Here is a 21,351-nt window from a genome sequence, read left to right as displayed (position 1 = left end):
TAGGTCAGGGAAGAGCCCATAATTCAACAAGATATCCAAAATAATAAGGTCTGGAAATTTCAATTTGGAGTCCTGTAATCAACCCTGTTCGGGCCCAACCCAGTTCGAGCAACTAAGGGTTGAGGGCCTTGCTTAGGGGCCCAACAGTGGCAAGCTGGCAATGTTGGGGCTCGAACTGGCAACCGTATGATTACTAGTCCACCTTAACCACTGAGCTACAGCTGCCCAACTATTATATGCTTCCTAATTTGTTGCAATAGGTCAGGAAAGGGCCCATAATCCAGAGTTCTGACCTCAACCCTGTTTGAGCAACTGAGGGTTAAGGGCCTTTCTCAGGGGCCCAACAGTGGCAAAATGGCAATGTTGGGGCTCAAACTGGCAACCTTAAGATTACTAGTCCACCTTACCCACTGAGTTACTGCTGCCCAACTGTTATATGCTTCCAAATTTGTGGCAATAGGTCAGGGAAGAGCCCATAATTCAACAAGATATCCAAAATCATAAGGTCTGGAAATTTCAATTTGGAGTGGCCTGCAGAATCCTGTCCTCAACCCTGTTCGGGCCTAACCCAGTTTGCGCAACTGAGGGTTAAGGGCCTTGCTTAGGGGTCCAACAGTGGCAAGCTGGCAATGTTGAGGCTCAAACTGGGAACCTCATGATTACCAGTCCACCTTAACCACTGAGCTACCGCTGCCCAACTATTATATGCTTCCAAATTTGTTGCAATAGGTCAGGGAAGGACCCATAATCCAACAGAAAGCAGGGTACACAATAACAGAGTGTGGAAAATTTGATTTGGAGTGGCCTGCAGAGTCCTAATCCCAACCCTGTTCGAGCAACTGAGGGTTAAGGGCCTTTCTCAGGGGCCCAACAGTGGCAAGCTGGCAATGTTGGGGCTCGAACTGGCAACCGTATGATTACTAGTCCACCTTAACCACTGAGCTACAGCTGCCCAAATATTATATGCTTCCTAATTTGTTGCAATAGGTCAGGGAAGAGCCCATAATCCAGAGTTCTGACCTCAACCCTGTTTGAGCAACTGAGGGTTAAGGGCCTTTCTCAAAGTGGCAAAATGGCAATGTTGAGGCTCAAACTGGGAACCTCATGATTACCAGTCCACCTTAACCACTGAGCTACTGCTGCCCAACTATTATATGCTTCCAAATTTGTTGCAACAGGTCAGGGAAGGACCCATAATCCAACAGAAAGCAGGGTACACAATAACAGAGTGTGGAAAATTTGATTTGGAGTGGCCTGCAGAGCCCTGACCTCAACCCTGTTTAGCAGTTTTGGAATGAACTGGAATGTCAACTGCGAGCTAGACCTTCTTGTCCTATATTAATGCCTGACCTCACAAAAGCTTTGTCTCTATTCGGATTACAGTGGACATACACCCTGGACATGCCAGCACATATTTAGTCACTCTCTTACTCTCTCACTCACTCACTCTCTCACTCATGCTTAGCAAGAAATGCATGTTCTGCATGTTTTTTTTAAGACTGACAGGATTCAAACCCAGGTCACGAAGGCCCTGGAGCTGCATCCCTTTCTTCAAAATGCATATTTTACTGAATGCAAATACATCATTTTAATATTCTAAACAAGCATTCCATTACTGCCCGACCCTGATCCTGAAGGTCTGGTGAGAGTGGACAGACGCAGACGTCTGCTTGAATCTTACCAGCAGTCTGGAAGGTTGAGTGTTATGCTGCCTCCGATCCGCCCCCCAAAGCAGATGTAGCCGATGGTTCCCAGAGAGATGTACAACATCGTGACGATTCCCATTCCTGAGTAGAGCACCTTGCTGAAGTTCTGGGGTTTCTGCATTTTGTTCTCCAGTGGCAGGACCTGTGTCAAAACACAAAAAAAATCAAACCTTTATACAGCTCTCTGTGAAATTACATGGGACAGTGGTAGCCCAGTGGGTAAAGCTTTGGGCTATCAATCGAAAGGTTGAGAGTTAGAATCCAAGTTCTGCCATGCTGCCACCGTACGGCCCTTGAGCAGGGTGCTTAACCCTCTCAGCTCCAGGGAAGCTGTACAATGGCTGACCCTGTGCTCTGACCCCAGCTTCCAAAAAAAGCTGAGACATGCAAAAAAAAAAGGGTTTCATTGTACTGTATATGTGTATATGACAAATAAAGGCATTCTATTCTCTTTGTAAAGCCGGGTAGTCACAAAGCAGCTTTACCGATCTGAATTTACAAACCCCATTTCCAAAAAAGATGGGACATTGTTTAAAATGCAGTAAAAACAAGAATCTGTGATTTGTTAGTTCTGATACATTTTTATTTAATTGACAAAAGCAGAAAAAAAAGATTTCCAGTGTTTTTACTGATCAACTTCTTTATATCTTGAAAATAGAAACACGTTTAGAATTTGATGCATGCAACACACTCCAAAATGTAAGAGTAAAAATATTCTAGAATATTCAAGTAAGTGTTCCACAACAAGCAGGTGAATTCCCTCACCTGTTCCCACAAGATCAATAAGTATGATCAGTTCCCAAACCATTACAGTCTCATTAATAGGAAAGCTGACACATGCATATGTCCCAATTTTTGAGTGATGTGCAGGCATCAAATTCTAAATACAACGAAGTTGATCAGTGAACATATTGGACTTTTTTTCAACTTTTATCAAAATCACAGATTCTACTTACACTGTTTTACAGAACATCCCAACTTCTCTAAAAATGGGGTTTATAGACTAATAATGGGTAATGTCTCTATGCTCATCTTAAACTCATGGTATAATAGGATTGTATAAAAGGGCTTAATGAATAATCAGTATTTCATACAATACAGTGATCATAACTATTTAGCCAATTTAGCCAGGAACAAAATATGTGAAGCATTATCCTTTACACTGAGTTTTGCTAGAAAATAATACATAATCGTTATGTGGCTTAGTTTAGTTCAGCAGTCTTAACTTGCATTTAAATGCACCGACAAAATGTGTTACTTCCAAGGGTTTGGCAAAGTATTCCTTAGCCCATGTGGTTACTTTACAGAATCAAGTCATTTTTAAAAGCAGATCCATTCAGGCATTTAATATAGTGTTTCTGGCCTAACCCTTTACACACATATATTTTCTAAATGTTTTAATAATATAATAACTGTAGATGGTGAAGTCCCTGAATTCCATGCATTTGTAAATTAAGAAATGTTTTTCTTAAACTGGTGGACAATTCAAACCTTTTCAACTATTTAAAAGTGCCAAACCTCAGTCCATCCTACCCTGTAAATGACTTTAATTACTCAGTCATGACAGGTTGTTTTGATCACACTGCCCCTTTTACAACTTGTGTTAGATTTGTGGTATAAAATTATTACTATTTAAAATGATCTTTGATTCCAACTTGTTACTTTTTAGCATTTAGCTTTTGATCAGATGTCCAATACTTGTACTCTGAGGGTGAATTAAAACCTGAGGGTGAATTAAAATGCCTTTTAAAAAATATGACCTTTTTAACTTCATGTAATTGCCACCAATTACCTTTGTTTATTTATTTATTAGGATTTTAATGTCATGTTTTACACACTTTGGTTACATTCATGACAGGACAGGTAATTACTCGTAACACAAGATTTATCAGTTCACGTTTCATCTCAAACACAGTCATGGACAATTTTCTATCTCCAATTCACCTCACTTGTACGTCTTTGGACTGTGGGAGGAAACCGGAGCTCCCGGAGGAAACCCACGCAGACACTGGGAGAACATGCAAACTCCACACAGACAGGACCCAGACTACCCCACCTTGGAATCGAACCCAGGACCTTCTTGCTGTGGTGACAGTGCTACCCACTAAGCCACCGTGCCGCCCCCAATGACCTTTGCAGGCCTGGAAGACACAAGGACTTTTTTTTTCCAGAAATGTACTCAGTAAAGAAGCCCAAAGTCAACCAGAATAGACATAATTTGCACATTATGGCACATTAACAAGAATCCTAAATGCTCTGATTAATTTCAGGAACCAAAACAAGTCTAATGATGATTGAAACAAAAAAAATTATGTTTAAATAAAATTATGTAATAATTATTTCTGGATAATTTGTGGATTGTGCAGCTCCAAAATAGAGGAATGTTTACAAGTCATTAATATGTGGTAAGATTTTTGTATTTAAACTATAACATAAGAACTTACCACACCAATTCCTTCAAAGGCAAATATAGCTGTTCCAAAGAAAAGTGGGTAGTCAACCGCTCGTCCGTACAGCGGAAGGTCTACAGGGTGTGGAATATGCTTTGAATTAAAGAAGAAAAAAAAATATTTAATCAACGATTTAAGTCACAGGTATTTGCAGAATATGATAGTTTTGTGTAAGATAACAGTAGGATGTGGATATCAGAGTTATCAAGCAAGTAACTTTTGATCAAAAACATCCAGCAGGAGGCAAATGAGATATCTATGCAGTAGCAGTTCCATGAAACGTGTCCCACGCTGGTAGAGGAATAACATTAAGAAAGACAAACCTTAAAGCTGGATCTAAAGCATAATTTAAAAGAGCCCACGCTGTCATGTAAAACAGTCTTTGTTTAGTTTGGTCGGACTTTGTGTGATAATCTTTTAAAGCTTATTCCCACAGTGACTGTCTCATCCTTGATGATGCAGGTGGTCTGACCCACAATCTCCTTGACGGTGAAGGACAACTGGGTGTCTTATTGCACCCCTTTAGCAAAGTCCCTGCAATTATGGGATTAGCAGGTGACACGGCAGAGGCAACCCTTTACCTTTAGCACAAAGCAAAATGGTGGCGTAAAGGTCGGCGGTGTGTTTCCGCATGTCTGGAGGAGAAAATCTATACAGCCAAAGCTTCTAAAACGCTCTTAAATTAAATTCCAATCAAGGTCACATTTCGAAAACCTTCACTTTTAAGCTTGGGTGTCACAGCAGTGTACTGAGCTAGTTTATCACAGAAAAGACCCAAGAATGCATCAAAGCAAATTAATTGGACTTGTCGGTTTCTTAAAAGATTCAGACCTCTTTAAAGATCTGAAATTATTAAAATTCAATGTGACAAATATGATGCTTAATTTTATGAAGGGTCATCCAGGTTCCTACAGCTTTTCATTCACAGCACACCTGACCTTCCAGACATTTTTTTTTTTTTGCATTAAATCAACAGTGTGGGTTTATCGTCCCAACCTTGGCAAGACACCGCTGTTCCACGTGCTTTGTACTTTTGTCCTATTCATTTAGGCACAGACAACATAAGCTGCTGCAGTTCTTGTGCAATACTTAATATGTAAATACTTTGTACTTGTACTTTTCTCAGTTTATTCTATTTTTTATTACTTATCTTAGTTTATTCTATTCTATTTTATTCATGTCACACACACCGAGACCTGGGAAACTGCATTTTGTTCTATCATGTACATGGTTGCATGACAATAAAGCTGAGTCAAGTCACCAGGTGTATAATAATTAAGAACCTACCTAATTTAAGATAATAGAAATCACGTCACGTATCTGTGAAATGAGTGTTTTCTTGTGTAATTTAATGTCTGTTTAGCAATTTAACATTTTTCATATGCGTACCATTCACTATGAGGCGGTCCTAGCAATCCTACGGCAATTCAGTTAGCAATCGTGTACTCAAAATGTCCAAGATGTTGAAGTCTAAAGCAGCTAAAAACACTACTCGAATTTTCTTATTTGAGACGGAGCCTCGCACCATCGCTGAATGTTCTAGATTTACATACAACCATTAGGGTAGGCCATGCTGTATATTGTAGCTTCCATTTATTCTGTCATTTCTGAGTGTAATTGAATGACTGCTGTAAAATGTGGCACTTTTCTTTAAAAATCTGTAAAAAAAATTTAAAAACCAGGTCTGTGAAATTAAGCACATTTTCCCATTAATCTAAGACGTGGCGTGAATACACAGATCAGCCATAAAATAAAAACCACCCACCCATGCTGTCAAATATGCTGAAGGTGGACACCATTGGAAGGTGACTTGTGGTGTCTGTTACCAGGACTTTACCAGCAGGTCATTCAACTTCTGTATGATTTGAGGTGGATTCAACCAATCATCTTGGCTCTTTAAATGTTTTTATTATTTTATTTGTACTTATCTGTAAGTATTTGGTATATATTATACCACTGTTTGTTTTCCCGAAAACTGTAATTAAGCTTTGGCAAAACAAATGTCCTTATAATTGCCAATAAAGCTACCCCTGAGATTCAGGGTTGGTCCTAACTGTTTGTCTCATTGGTGTATTCACGTATAGGTGTGTGGGTACCGTCAGGCAGAAGTAGTAGATGAGCACCAGGCTGATACACATGACCACATTGGCTACAAGAGAGAAGGGAGTCAGACACTTCAGGTTGCGAGTAAACACCAGAGCGATGATGAAGGGGAGGAAGATGAGCATGTAGATGCGTGAGTCGAAGCTGGAGACGATCACTGCAGTCTCGTTGGTGTTACAGTTCCATGTGGTCCCGTTGGCAGCCTCGATCACCTGAACAAAGCAAAAGCCACAGTGTTGTACAAGAGCATTACTGATGGTACTGAATGAATCAACACTAGACGAACTACATTGTAAAGAAAGAGCCACATCGCCATCTAGTGCTAGATAGAGCTACAACAGCACAAAGCCATGAGACTAGAGTTCTACTGTACTTCACAAGTGGTAATTAATAATAATAACAATAATAATATTAATAATAATAATAATATTAATAATGTTTTAATTATATAATAATAATAATGTATTTAACGCTTTTTACAATCTCAAGGTTGCTTTACAACAGAAGTTTCAGGAGGAAAAACACTGACAGAAGGAGAGCAGATCTACTGATTGAAGAGGAATAATAATAGTAAGTAAGTAAGTAAGTAAGTAAAGTTTATTTATATAGCGCTTTTCTAGGACCAAGCCACAAAGTGCTTTACAATGCGGTCAAGTATAATACAATAAAAACACAAAAATTAATAATCATAAAAGCTACACAGTGACATAAAAACATTAATACAATAGCACAAATAAAATTTTTAAATGCACTTTAACTACACATACATACATATATATACACACATATACATACACAAACACTTTACCAAAGAACGTCAGCCCCATTGCTTAAGATCACTACTCTGAAATGCTAATGAATAAAAATGTGTCTTAAGACATTTCTTGAAGGTTAATGTAGACTCAGAGAGTCTGATATCGAGTGGGAGACTATTCCATAATTTAGGAGCCTGGACAGAAAAAGCACAGTCCCCTTTCCGCCTCTGTTTGGTACGGGGCACAACCAGAAGCTCTTTATTAGATGACCTCAAAGACCTACAACTTTTGTGAGGAACCAGCAATTCACAAATATAATCAGGTGCTTCCCCATGTAGAGCCTTAAAGGTAAGAACTAAAATTTTAAAATCTATCCTAAATTTTACTGGCAACCAATGAAGTGAGGCCAGCACTGGACTGATGTGGTCTCTACGTCTAGTTTTTGTTAAAAGCCGAGCAGCTGCATTCTGAACCATCTGGAGTCTTGACACAGCTCCTTGACTGAGGCAAGTATACAAAGCATTGCAGTAATCCAGTCGAGATGAAATAAAAGCATGGATAATTTTCTCCAAGTCTTGAAAAGACAAAACCTGTCTAAGCTTTGCAATATTTCTTAGCTGAAGGAAGCAAGACTGAACAAGCTTATTTATATGGCCAGAAAATTGCAAGTGAGAATCAAACACAACACCCAAATTTCTTGGGGAAGTGTTAATTCTTGAAACGAGAGAACCAAGGGCCATCTCCAAATCTCTGGGTATGTTGTCTAGACCAACAACTAGAACTTCGGTTTTGTCCTCATTTAATTTAAGAAAATTATAATTCATCCAATTCTTGATAGCTGCAATGCACTCAGTTAGATTGCCTAATCCACTGAATTCATTTCGTTTAACAGAGAGGTACAGTTGCATATCGTCTGCATAAAAATGAAAAGAAATATTAAAACGTCTAATTAAATTACCCAGGGGGAGCATATATAATAAGAATAAAACAGGGCCAAGAATAGAACCCTGAGGTACCCCACAGGTAAAATCAGCCTTCAAGGACATCTTATCTCCAATGGAAACAGAAAATTTCCTATTGGATAAAAATGACCGAAACCAATCCAGTGCTGATCCTGATATGCCAATCCATTCACTGAGCCTGTTTATTAGGATATCATGATCTACTGTATCAAAGGCTGCACTAAGATCAAGTAAAACCAACACTGTTATTTCCCCTGAATCTGAGTGCATTAAAATATCATTTAAGATTCTCACCAGTGCAGTTTCTGTGCTGTGCTTTTTTCGAAAACCAGACTGAAATTTTTCAAAGACATTATTTTCTTCCAGTGCGTGCAGAAGTTGATCAGACACAACCTTCTCCAAGATTTTTGATAGAAAAGGAAGTTTTGAAATGGGTCTAAAGCTAGCACAATCATTTGGGTCAAGGCCTGGCTTCTTCAAAAGAGGCTGTACACTTGCCACTTTAAAACAGGTTGGTACAATGCCCGAACTAAGAGAAAGGTTCACAATGGCTAGCAAAAGAGGACCCACTGATTTCAAAACTTTTTTAAGAAAGTTAGGAGGAATCACATCAAATGAACTAGAAGATGGTTGCAGGTACTGCACGATTCCCATTAGCTCATCCATAGAAATAGGGGTAAAACAATTTAAAATATCACTGTTATAGCTGACAGGACAAATTTCCACACAATCCGAAGGAGGAAAAATATTGGCTCTAATTTCAGTGATTCTGTTTAAAAAGTACTCTAAAAACTGTTCACATCCAATGTCTGAATCTTGCCTGTTCAACTCAACACCATTAATGAGAGAATCAATGGTAGAAAACAGGAACCTTGGCCTATGCCTATTAACAGTAATTAAGTTATTAAAATATGCAGCTCTTGCATCCTTAACTTTACTGTTGTACACCACCATCAAATCCCTCATATACAGGTAGTGCACCTGAAGCTGGGACTGTTTCCATTTACGCTCCGCCTGTCTACGTTTCCTTTTGAGATCCAGAATTTCACTGTTTAACCAAGGAGATAGAGTTGTTAATTTAGATCTGGTCTTAAATGGAGCTACCTCATCTAAAACTGTTAAACATAAATCATTAAAAGAATCAGCCATAACAGTAAGATCTGCAGACTGCAATAATGGTGCAGATAAATCATTAAATATAGCTGAAAATTTTGCCGCTGTGTCTTCATTAAAAAGCCGAGAGCATCTAATGTGTTTGGAATTTGCAGCTTTAGACTGAAAGATAGACTCAAAGCAAATGCATTTGTGGTCAGAAATTCCCAAATCTTCCGACCACAGAGAATTTAGACTAAGCCCTAAAGTAAAAACCAAATCCAAAGTATGTCCACGAACATGGGTTGGGCCTGACACATGTTGCACAAAATTAAAAGATTATAATAATAATAATAATACATGTCTGATTTATACAGTGTCTTCTACAATCTTAGGGTTGCATTACAAGAGAATTTACAACCCTACAAGAAAAACAACCCTATCTGCCAAAACAAGAACAAAAATACTGACTTAAGAGGAATAATAATAATAAAATTAATAATAATAATGTCTTGTTTATATAGCGCCTATCGCAATCTCAAGGTTGCTTTACAACAGACAGTTTTAAAAACAACCCTATCTGACAGAAGGAGAACAAAATAACTGACTGAGGAATAATAATAATAATAATATTAATAATGTTTTATTTATATAGCACCTTTACAATCTCAAGGTTGCTTTACAAGAGACGCTTTAAGAATAAAAAACCTGACAGAAGGAGAAGAGAAATACTGATTGAAGAGGAATAATAATAATAATAATAATAATGTTCTATTTATATAGAGCCTTTCACAATCTCAAAGTTGCTTTACAAGAGAAGATTTAAGAAAAACATATCTGCCAGAAGGAGAAGAGAAATACTGATTAAAGAGGAATAATAATTATAATAATGTTTTATTTATATAGCACATTTTACAATCTCATGGTTGCTTTACAAGAGAAGTTTCAAGAAAAAAAAACTATCTGACAAAAGAAGAACAGAACTACTGCATGAAGAGGAATACTACTACTACTACTACTACTAATAATAATAATAAAAATGTTTTATTTATATAGCGCCTTTTATAATCTCAAGGTCGCTTTACAAGCGACATTTAAAAAAAAAAAACCCTATCTACCAGAAGGAGAACAGAACTACTGACTGAAGAGGAATAATAATAAGGTTTTATTTATATATCCCTTTTACAATCTCACGGTTACTTTACAAGAGAAGTAAGTAAAATAATAATCAGTAATACTGATTAAAAAAGAATGTCTTTAAAAGAAACTTAAGAGCAGTTAATCATTAGTCAAACAAATGCATGTGTTTGGGAAGTGGGAGGAAACTGCAGTACCTGAAAGAAACCCACATGGACATGGAGAGAAAATGCCAAACTCATAACAGAGAAGAAATACACTCGATGATCAAACTCAGGTCTCTAGAACCCTGGAGCTTTATTTTACAAATATTCCAAATGTATTCTAACTACATGTTATACAGTAGCAGAGTACACAACGGAATACATTTAGGACAGAGTGTTTAGTATTCAGTCATTAAAACTGCCTTAAAATATTCCGTCTGACCTTGATTATTATATCAGGTAACTGACATGTTACCAATAAGGTGTGCAATGTGATTAAATTCAATCATGTAAGCAGATCTGAGAGAAAAAAATACATACTACTGTATATTGAACAGACATGACCAAACATTCTGTATACAAGCTATCAGAGAACACTGTTAACTTCTATTCTGACCACAGGTTAAAAAAGATTAGACAACTAAATCAGGCTCTACAAAAAAAGCGAAAATGATTCTTACCTGTTTAAAATTGTCACTTAAGAAAACGAAGTACACACAGCAAAAGCCCAGTTGTGTGATGATTAGGAACAAATTCACTATATGTCTAACAGAAGAAACAAAGAAAAACAATTTAGTGTAGTCTTACCTTGGTCAAACACTTAATAATAATAATAATAATAATAAGAATTATAACAATAAAACACTAAATAAAAAAATAAGCAGCATAATTAAATTAAGGTGTCAAAACAAACTGGTCCGAGTAACATCTAGTGTCAGTACTATAAATCTAAAGATTAAGACTTTTTCTATAATTCTATTAATATTATCATCAATACAAGACATAGGAGAGTGTTTAGTATTAGCACTGCTTACTTTAGTAAAGTTTGCTCAGACACAAAGTGCATGGGTGTTCCCTAAATCAAATATCACTAAAAACAAATTACTGGAGTAAAAGAAAGCACAGCAGGGCGCCACTGATCTGAATGTTAAGGGTTCAAGCCCCAACTTATATTGCCACTAGTCATTGAACTCTATAATTCTGAACTCATAATTGTTGATATACTTATATATATACTTAGGGCATGAGATTGCCAGTAGTCATATTTAAAAAATACAGTTACAATGGAATGCTACTGGAAAGTGATGTACATGATAAGAAAGTGTGTCAATTGCATTGTATGACCTCCAAAACCCAGTTCTGGCTGGTTTAGACCAGTTTCTTTGTTCTAGCTTAGAAATCTCTGTTAACGGTGGAATCTTCCACAGTCCTACAAGCTCACTGATGGGAGTATAAAGGATGATTATTTTCTTTCTGACTTATTGCATTTACTTATTGAGTCTCCATATGATCTTTTCTACTTATAATCCAGTCTCTGAGGTATTTCATTAAGGGTTGTGCACCACAGGTACAATTTTTATTTACAATAGATAATGTAAAAATAATCACCTTCCCCAAACAGAATGCCTCCTCAACCAGGACACATTCTCCATCCCATATTCAACAGCCTCTCCATATGAGAGATGCGGCTTTCCCAACCTAGAAACAATAGAGAAAATAGAATACAATCCTTTTAGATTTAAGACATAGATTTATATAAATGTATATTATTTTGTTGTTATATTTAAAAATATAGGAGCAAATGATGACATGTTTTTTGTTTAATGAACTCAAATTATTCAATGTGACATATGCAGTAACAGCAGAAGTCAGAGAGCAATTACTTTTTCACATTACTACATTAATAACACACAAATCTTAATATATATATATATATATATATATATATATATATATATATATATATATATATATATATACAGGGGTTGGACAAAATAACTGAAACACCTGTCATTTTAGTGTGGCAGGTTTCATGGCTAAATTGGACCAGTCTGGTGGCCAATCTTCATTAATTGCACATTGCACCAGTAAGAGCAGAGTGTGAAGGTTCAATTAGCAGGGTAAGAGCACAGTTTTGCTCAAAATATTGCAATGCACACAACATTATGGGTGACATACCAGAGTTCAAAAGAGGACAAATTGTTGGTGCACGTCTTGCTGGCGCATCTGTGACCAAGACAGCAAGTCTTTGTGATGTATCAAGAGCCACGGTATCCAGGGTAATGTCAGCATACCACCAAGAAGGACAAACCACATCCAACAGGATTAACTGTGGACGCAAGAGGAAGCTGTCTGAAAGGGATGTTCGGGTGCTAACCCGGATTGTATCCAAAAAACATAAAACCACGACTGCCCAAATCACGGCAGAATTAAATGTGCACCTCGACTCTCCTGTTTCCACCAGAACTGTCCGTCGGGAGCTCCACAGGGTCAATATACACGGCCGGGCTGCTATAGCCAAACCTTTGGTCACTCGTGCCAATGCCAAACGTCGGTTTCAATGGTGCAAGGAGCGCAAATCTTGGGCTGTGGACAATGTGAAACATGTATTGTTCTCTGATGAGTCCACCTTTACTGTTTTCCCCACATCCGGGAGAGTTACGGTGTGGAGAAGCCCCAAAGAAGCGTACCACCCAGACTGTTGCATGCCCAGAGTGAAGCATGGGGGTGGATCAGTGATGGTTTGGGCTGCCATATCATGGCATTCCCTTGGCCCAATACTTGTGCTAGATGGGCGCGTCACTGCCAAGGACTACCGAACCAATCTGGAGGACCATGTGCATCCAATGGTTCAAACATTGTATCCTGAAGGCGGTGCCGTGTATCAGGATGACAATGCACCAATACACACAGCAAGACTGGTGAAAGATTGGTTTGATGAACATGAAAGTGAAGTTGAACATCTCCCATGGCCTGCACAGTCACCAGATCTAAATATTATTTAGCCACTTTGGGGTGTTTTGGAGAAGCGAGTCAGGAAACGTTTTCCTCCACCAGCATCACGTAGTGACCTGGCCACTATCCTGCAAGAAGAATGGCTTAAAATCCCTCTGACCACTGTGCAGGACTTGTATATGTCATTTCCAAGACGAATTGACGCTGTATTGGCCGCAAAAGGAGGCCCTACACCATACTAATAAATTATTGTGGTCTAAAACCAGGTGTTTCAGTTATTTTGTCCAACCCCTGTATATATATACAGTGTATCACAAAAGTGAGTACACCCCTCACATTTCTGCAGATATTTAAGTATATCTTTTCATGGGACAACACTGACAAAATGACACTTTGACACAATGAAAAGTACTCTGTGTGCAGCTTATATAACAGTGTAAATTTATTCTTCCCTCAAAATAACTCAATATACAGCCATTACTGTCTAAACCACCAGCAACAAAAGTGAGTACACCCCTTAGTGAAAGTTCCTGAAGTGTCAATATTTTGTGTGGCCACCATTATTTCCCAGAACTGCCTTAACTCTCCTGGGCATGGACTTTACCAGAGCTTCACAGGTTGCCACTGGAATGCTTTTCCACTCCTCCATGACGACATCACGGAGCTGGCGGATATTCGAGACTTTACGCTCCTCCACCTTCCGCTTGAGGATGCCCCAAAGATGTTCTATTGGGTTTAGGTCTGGAGACATGCATGGCCAGTCCATCACCTTTACCCTCAGCCTCTTCAATAAAGCAGTGGTCGTCTTAGAGGTGTGTTTGGGGTCATTATCATGCTGGAACACTGCCCTGCGACCCAGTTTCCGGAGGGAGGGGATCATGCTCTGCTTCAGTATTTCACAGTACATATTGGAGTTCATGTGTCCCTCAATGAAATGTAACTCCCCAACACCTGCTGCACTCATGCAGCCCCAGACCATGGCATTCCCACCACCATGCTTGACTGTAGGCATGACACACTTATCTTTGTACTCCTTACCTGATTGCCGCCACACATGCTTGAGACCATCTGAACCAAACAAATTAATCTTGGTCTCATCAGACCATAGGACATGGTTCCAGTAATCCATGTCCTTTGTTGACATGTCTTCAGCAAACTGTTTGCGGGCTTTCTTGTGTAGAGACTTCAGAAGAGGCTTCCTTCTGGGGTGACAGCCATGCAGACCAATTTGATGTAGTGTGCGGCGTATGGTCTGAGCACTGACAGGCTGACCCCCCACCTTTTCAATCTCTGCAGCAATGCTGACAGCATTCCTGCGCCTATCTTTCAAAGATAGCAGTTGGATGTGACGCCGAGCACGTGCACTCAGCTTCTTTGGACGACCAACGTGAGGTCTGTTTTGAGTGGACCCTGCTCTTTTAAAACGCTGGATGATCTTGGCCACTGTGCTGCAGCTCAGTTTCAGGGTGTTGGCTATCTTCTTGTAGCCTTGGCCATCTTCATGTAGCGCAACAATTCGTCTTTTAAGATCCTCAGAGAGTTCTTTGCCATGAGGTGCCATGTTGGAACTTTCAGTGACCAGTATGAGAGAGTGTGAGAGCTGTACTACTAAATTGAACACACCTGCTCCCTATGCACACCTGAGACCTAGTAACACTAACAAATCACATGACATTTTTGAGGGAAAATGACAAGCAGTGCTCAATTTGGACATTTAGGGGTGTAGTCTCTTAGGGGTGTACTCACTTTTGTTGCCGGTGGTTTAGACATTAATGGCTGTATATTGAGTTATTTTGAGGGAAGAATAAATTTACACTGTTATATAAGCTGCACACAGACTACTTTTCATTGTGTCAAAGTGTCATTTTGTCAGTGTTGTCCCATGAAAAGATATACTTAAATATCTGCAGAAATGTGAGGGATGTACTCACTTTTGTGATACACTGTATATGTATATATATATATATATATATATATATATATATATATATATATATATATATATATATATATATATATAATACCAAATATTTTGTAAACCACTATTTAATTTATTTAAGGAATAAAACTATCCAACTATATAGGCACAGGCACACACACACACACACACACACACACACACACACACACACACACACACACACACACACACATATATATATATATATATATATTTTATAGACACTGATCAGGTATAACAATATGACCTTCCTAATATTGTGTTGGTCCCCCTTTTGCTGCCAAAACAGCCCTGACCCGTCGACTCCACTAAACCCCTGAAGGTGTGCTGTGGTATCTGGCACCAAGATGTAAGCTGCCTAATACTGTATATCCCACCCACTAACAGGTGTCGTGATGAAGAGATCAGTGTTATTCACTTCACCTGTCATATACATATACAGTATATGTTTTATGACAAATGTGGGAAACAACTCTTGACGAAATTTATTTCATCTGATAAATGAAATCTTGTGTGTGTGTGTGTGTGTGTGTGTGTTTCTGTAATAGTATATATACTTTAATGATCTGAAGCATTTGCAATTATAATTTAATGAAATGAGCATTTGTATGCAATGCACAGTGGCAAAATGTATTGCCCTGCACACGGCCGCATTTATTGCCATGCTGAAGTGCTAGAACAAGTTAAACAAGGTAAATAAGTTGTAAACATAAGTCAACAAGAATACCAGCTACATTGCACACTTACTTGGCACTCAGATGATGTGAACATTTCACGAGGATGTTCATGCAATGGACGGCCACAATACCCATTACAAGGAGGCTCAGTGGTCCGACCTGAAAGAGAAAAATGAAAGAGATGAGGCTATTTGATTATGATTTTAATAGTAAACTTCAGATTTATGAAAGACACTCCGGACCTGTTCCTATATATGATTATAATGCACCTGAAGATATTTTGATTTCTAAAAAAAAGTAGGGAAAGTGGTGGTTTTGTTTTATTAATGTTAATTAAAGGTGAACGTTTTATATTTTACATTGGTCTATATCTGTAGGAAAATTATAATTGAGAACTATGCAGCCAGTCAGTACGTTTCCTGCGTTCAAGGTTATGATTCTTAGTAATTAGTCAAAGCTATGCTGCTTTGTGTCCAACAAATGATTGTGGGACTGTATTTTTCTCTTTCATATATGTTAGTCATGAATATGTACAGTGTATCACAAAAGTGAGTACACCCCTCACATTTCTGCAAATATTTTATTATATCTTTTCATGGGACAACACTATAGAAATAAAACTTGGATATAACTTAGAGTAGTCAGTGTACAACTTGTATAGCAGTGTAGATTTACTGTCTTCTGAAAATAACTCAACACACAGCCATTAATGTCTAAATGGCTGGCAACATAAGTGAGTACACCCCACAGTGAACATGTCCAAATTGTGCCCAAAGTGTCAATATTTTGTGTGACCACCATTATTATCCAGCACTGCCTTAACCCTCCTGGGCATGGAATTCACCAGAGCTGCACAGGTTGCTACTGGAAGCCTCTTCCACTCCTCCATGATGACATCACAGAGTTGGTGGATGTTAGACAGCTTGTTCTTCTCCACCTTCCACTTGAGGATGCGCCAGAGGTGCTCAATTGGGTTTAGTCCATCACCTTTACCTTCAGCTTCCTCAGCAAGGCAGTTGTCATCTTGGAGGTTGTGTTTGGGGTCGTTATCCTGTTGGAAAACTGCCATGAGGCCCAGTTTTCGAAGGGAGGGGATCATGCTCTGTTTCAGAATGTCACAGTACATGTTGGAATTCATGTTTCCCTCAATGAACTGCAGCTCCCCAGTGCCAGCAACACTCATGCAGCCCAAGACCATGATGCTACCACCACCATGCTTGACTGTAGGCAAGATACAGTTGTCTTGGTACTTCTCACCATGGCGCCTCCACACATGCTGGACACCATCTGAGCCAAACAAGTTTATCTTGGTCTCGTCAGACCACAGGGCATTCCAGTAATCCATGTTCTTGGACTGCTTGTCTTCAGCAAACTGTTTGCGGGCTTTCTTGTGCGTCAGCTTCCTTCTGGGATGACGACCATGCAGACCGAGTTGATGCAGTGTGCGGCGTATGGTCTTAGCACTGACAGGCTGACCTCCCACGTCTTCAACCTCTGCAGCAATGCTGGCAGCACTCATGTGTCTATTTTTTAAAGCCAACCTCTGGATATGACGCCGAACACGTGGACTCAACTTCTTTGGTCGACCCTGGCGAAGCCTGTTCCGAGTGGAACCTGTCCTGGAAAATCGCTGTATGACCTTGGCCACCATGCTGTAGCTCAGTTTCAGGGTGTTAGCAATCTTCTTATAGCCCAGGCCATTTTTGTGGAGAGCAACAATTCTATTTCTCACATCCTCACAGAGTTCTTTGCCATGAGGTGCCATGTTGAATATCCAGTGGCCAGTATGAGAGAATTGTACCCAAAACACCAAATTTAACAGCCCTGCTCCCCATTTACACCTGGGACCTTGACACATGACACCAGGGAGGGACAACGACACATTTGGGCACAATTTGGACATGTTCACTGTGGGGTGTACTCACTTATGTTGCCAGCTATTTAGACATTAATGGCTGTGTGTTGAGTTATTTTCAGAAGACAGTAAATCTACACTGCTATACAAACTGTACACTGACTACTCTAAGTTATATCCAAGTTTTATTTCTATAGTGTTGTCCCATGAAAAGATATAATCAAATATTTGCAAAAATGTGAGGGGTGTACTCACTTTAGTGATACACTGTATATGCAATTCTTTTAATAACATGTACAAATATATAGCGGGACAGTGGTAGCCCAGTGGTCAAAGTAAAAGAGTTGTAATCAGATGATTGCCAGTTCAGGCCCAACCACCACCAAGTTGCCACTCTTGAGCCCCTGAGCAAGGCGCTTAATCCTCAACTGCTCAAACTGTACTTGGTCACAACTGTAAGTCGCTTTGTATCTGGTTAATGCCGGAATTGTAAATATAAATATGTATGATCACAAGAATACAATATCTTGGTGGACTACACTGCTGTGTGATCATTTCCTGAGTACTCATGTGGCAGGAAATCTTGCTATGAGGAACTAGTGTGTCGGACCTTGTTTAACTGAATTAGCACCAATCAACAGATTGATCCTCACTAGGAAGCACTGTAGCATGTTCACTCAGATTTAGAGCCTCCAAACCCCAACTCTTCTGCTCAACTATGCACATAAGCTTACACAGGACTAAAATTGTCCAGCACTGCATGAATACCTTCAGCCAAGAAAGAGGGGTGTATCAGCTTCTGGACAGTGATGGTTTATGGCATAGTTGGCGCTCGAACCTAGCCTCCAAACAATAAGAGGAACGCTTTTTAATGCACCACTCAAAGGCCACAATAACATTTTATTAACTGTCCTGCCTTAAACTATGTTAAAAATAAAGAACTTTTTTGGAAAATCTACAACAATCCCAGAAAACGAGGATCCTGGTGTGGCGGATATAAGCACTTTGAAAAGAAAAAAAGAAATTGTACAAAGTCAAACTACATAGCAAAGAAATTGTCATTAATGTGATTAAGTAAAATTGCTTCCTGTCCTACCACAAGTCCAGCATTCTTTACAGCTAGAGGCAAGCCAAGAAGTCCTGTACCAATGTTTCCCTTCAGCAGGTGAACCAAAGTCTGTAGAAACCTGCAAGCACAAGAGTCGACATCTGTAACTCACGGTTTTAATCAAACCACTTCAAACATTCAGACAAGACAATAAACTGATCTTACGATGATCCTGATCTGCCTCCAATTCGCTCATACTCGCTCTGTGAACGGGAAGGACCAGAAGGATTGTCGGGTTCATCGTCATCATCCGCTGAGCCCTCATTTACTCGAGAGAACGCTGGGCCTGAAGCAAAATCAAACCACCATGAAGTTAAGAGTAAACATAGTAAACAAGTTTTAATGGTTAGAATAAAATATTTATTGAGGTGTGGCATGCATTTGCTGTGGCATCGTTTCCACAAGGTTCTGCAATGTCACAACATTTATTTCTGTCCAGAGTTGCATTAATTTTTCCCCAAGATCTTGTATTGATGATGGGAGATTTGGACCACAGCACAAAGTCTTCTACAGCACATCCCAAAGATTCTCAATGGGGTTCAGGTCTGGACTCTGTGGTGGCCAATCCATGTGTGAAAATGATGTCTCATGCTCCCTGAACCACTCTTTCACAATTTGAGCCCGATGAATCCTGGCATTGTCATTTTGGAATATGCCCGTGCCATCAGGGAAGAAAAAATCCATTGATGGAATAACCTGGTCGTTCAGTATATTCAGGTAGTCAGCTGACCTCATTCTTTGGGCACATAACGTCGCTGAACCTAGACCTGACCAACTGCAGCAACCCCAGATCATAGCACTGCCCCCACAGGCTTGTACGGTAGGCACTAGGCATGATGGGTGCATCACTTCAGCCGCCTCTCTTCTTACCCTGATGCGCCCATCACTCTGGGACAGGGTAAATCTGGACTCATCAGACCACATGACCTTCTTCCATTGCTCCAGAGTCCAATCTTTATGCTCCCGTTTAAGTGATCGCCGATCACGATCATTCAAGATTCAAGACTTGAAGATGATGTTTCCCCACTGTCCTTCCACTTTTAAATAATGTGTTGGACAGTTCTTAACCCGATTTTAGTAGTTTCAGCAATCTCCTTAGATGTTTTCTCTGCTTGATGCATGCCAATAATTTGACCCTTCTGAAACAGATTAACATCTTTTCCACGACCACAGGATGTGTCTTTCGACATGGTTGTTTAACAAATGAGAAGCTTCTCACTGCATCAGTTAGGGTTAAATAGCTTGTTGCCAGCTGAAGCATAATCACCCATGCAGTAATTATCCAATGGGAGGCTCTTACCTATTTGCTTAGTTAAATCCAGGTGGTGACCTTTTTTTGGCCAGACAGTGTATTATACAACAAGTCAAGGACACTGGAGAAATTTCAGTGCATAAAGGGAAAGAGTGCAAACCTAAGTTGAACAGTCAAAATCTCCAAATTCCTCAGACAGCACTGCATAAGGACCGTCATTTATCAATAGCTGAGCTGATATAACCACGTGGATCAGGAATTACTTTGGCAAACACTACAAAATGGAGTTACATGCACAAATGCCACTTAAAACTTCACTGCACTAAAAAAAAAGACTTAGAAACTGCATCAAGATCTTTGGACTCAGAGTTCTCTGGGATGGACCATCACACAGTGGAATCAGTATTTCAGATCTTTTTAGGAAGAAATCGACATTGTGTGCTCCAGACCAAAGATGAACAGGACCATCCTGACTGTTATCAACAACACGTCCAAAAAAGTATATAGACCCCCCCTTCTAACGATTGGGTTCGGGCGTTTCAGCCACACCTATTGCTAAGTAGTGCATAAAATCATGGTAAGCAACACCACTTTGGTATTAACTGGAGGGTTGATTGTGAGCCAGGCCTCGTCCTGTATCAGTCCATGTCCTCTCAATGGCTTTGCTGACTAAATGGGCACAACCCTAAATCTTGAGGAAAGCTTTCCATGAGAAGTGGTGACTCTTATTCCTGCAAAGAGGAAGTGTCACTCCATATTAATGCTCATAGTTTTAGAATTGGATGTCCAACAATGTCATGGTCAGGTGTCCATGAAATGTAAAACCTGAACCTGGGTTTGTACCCCATTACACATTAGACAGTTTTAGAATTTTACTGGCTCTCTAACACACCCAGCTTATGAGCAAATCATTTATGAGTTTATTTAATAAAAAAAAATTGAACAGGAAAGCACTTACAGTGCAGCACACAAGCCTAAATCATATAAATGACATTTTAAGGTAATAAAACAAAACAGATGTGATTAAATTCACTTACCATTCTGGTAGTTCTCTGTAGCCATGGCTGTTCTGGTCGACTGTGCTTGCTTCACTGCTCTCTGTCTTCACTATGTTATACTTCATAGGTTGAGTGCACATCCACCACCATCAGGATCAAAGACAGAACAAGTATTATTTATTTTATTAGCCCTCCTGGTACAAAGAAACAATGCACAATGCCCCCTTTGAACATCAACGCACCTACATTTGTGGAAATGCATTTGGTCTGAGAATGAAACATTACAGCAGCAATAGCAACATGACACACATATTGCAAAGAGGTGAAGCAAGGGGGTAATTACTTTGTCACAGCCCT

The 21,351-nt window shown here is 39.4% G+C and overlaps 1 protein-coding gene across 1 annotated transcript in view; it reads right to left on the bottom strand.

Moving 5' to 3' along the window:
- The window catches only part of slc36a1 (solute carrier family 36 member 1), a 70,226-nt gene extending 49,111 nt beyond the window's left edge, over positions 1 to 21,115 (bottom strand). The window contains exons 1-9 of the mRNA XM_063000610.1: positions 21,034 to 21,115; positions 18,910 to 19,030; positions 18,733 to 18,823; positions 15,852 to 15,940; positions 11,798 to 11,887; positions 10,870 to 10,954; positions 6,253 to 6,471; positions 4,151 to 4,249; positions 1,682 to 1,848 (exon numbers count right to left, since the gene is read on the bottom strand). Of these exons, the coding sequence (XP_062856680.1) occupies positions 1,682 to 1,848; positions 4,151 to 4,249; positions 6,253 to 6,471; positions 10,870 to 10,954; positions 11,798 to 11,887; positions 15,852 to 15,940; positions 18,733 to 18,823; positions 18,910 to 19,030; positions 21,034 to 21,058 (986 nt within the window). The 5' untranslated portion in view covers positions 21,059 to 21,115. The remainder of the gene's footprint in view (positions 1 to 1,681; positions 1,849 to 4,150; positions 4,250 to 6,252; positions 6,472 to 10,869; positions 10,955 to 11,797; positions 11,888 to 15,851; positions 15,941 to 18,732; positions 18,824 to 18,909; positions 19,031 to 21,033) is intronic.
- Positions 21,116 to 21,351: the final 236 nt, after the last annotated feature.

The sequence above is a fragment of the Trichomycterus rosablanca genome, chromosome 8 (genome assembly GCF_030014385.1).
Source record: "Trichomycterus rosablanca isolate fTriRos1 chromosome 8, fTriRos1.hap1, whole genome shotgun sequence".
Lineage (NCBI taxonomy): Eukaryota > Metazoa > Chordata > Actinopteri > Siluriformes > Trichomycteridae > Trichomycterus > Trichomycterus rosablanca.
This window is presented reverse-complemented; position numbering and strand designations above follow the sequence as displayed.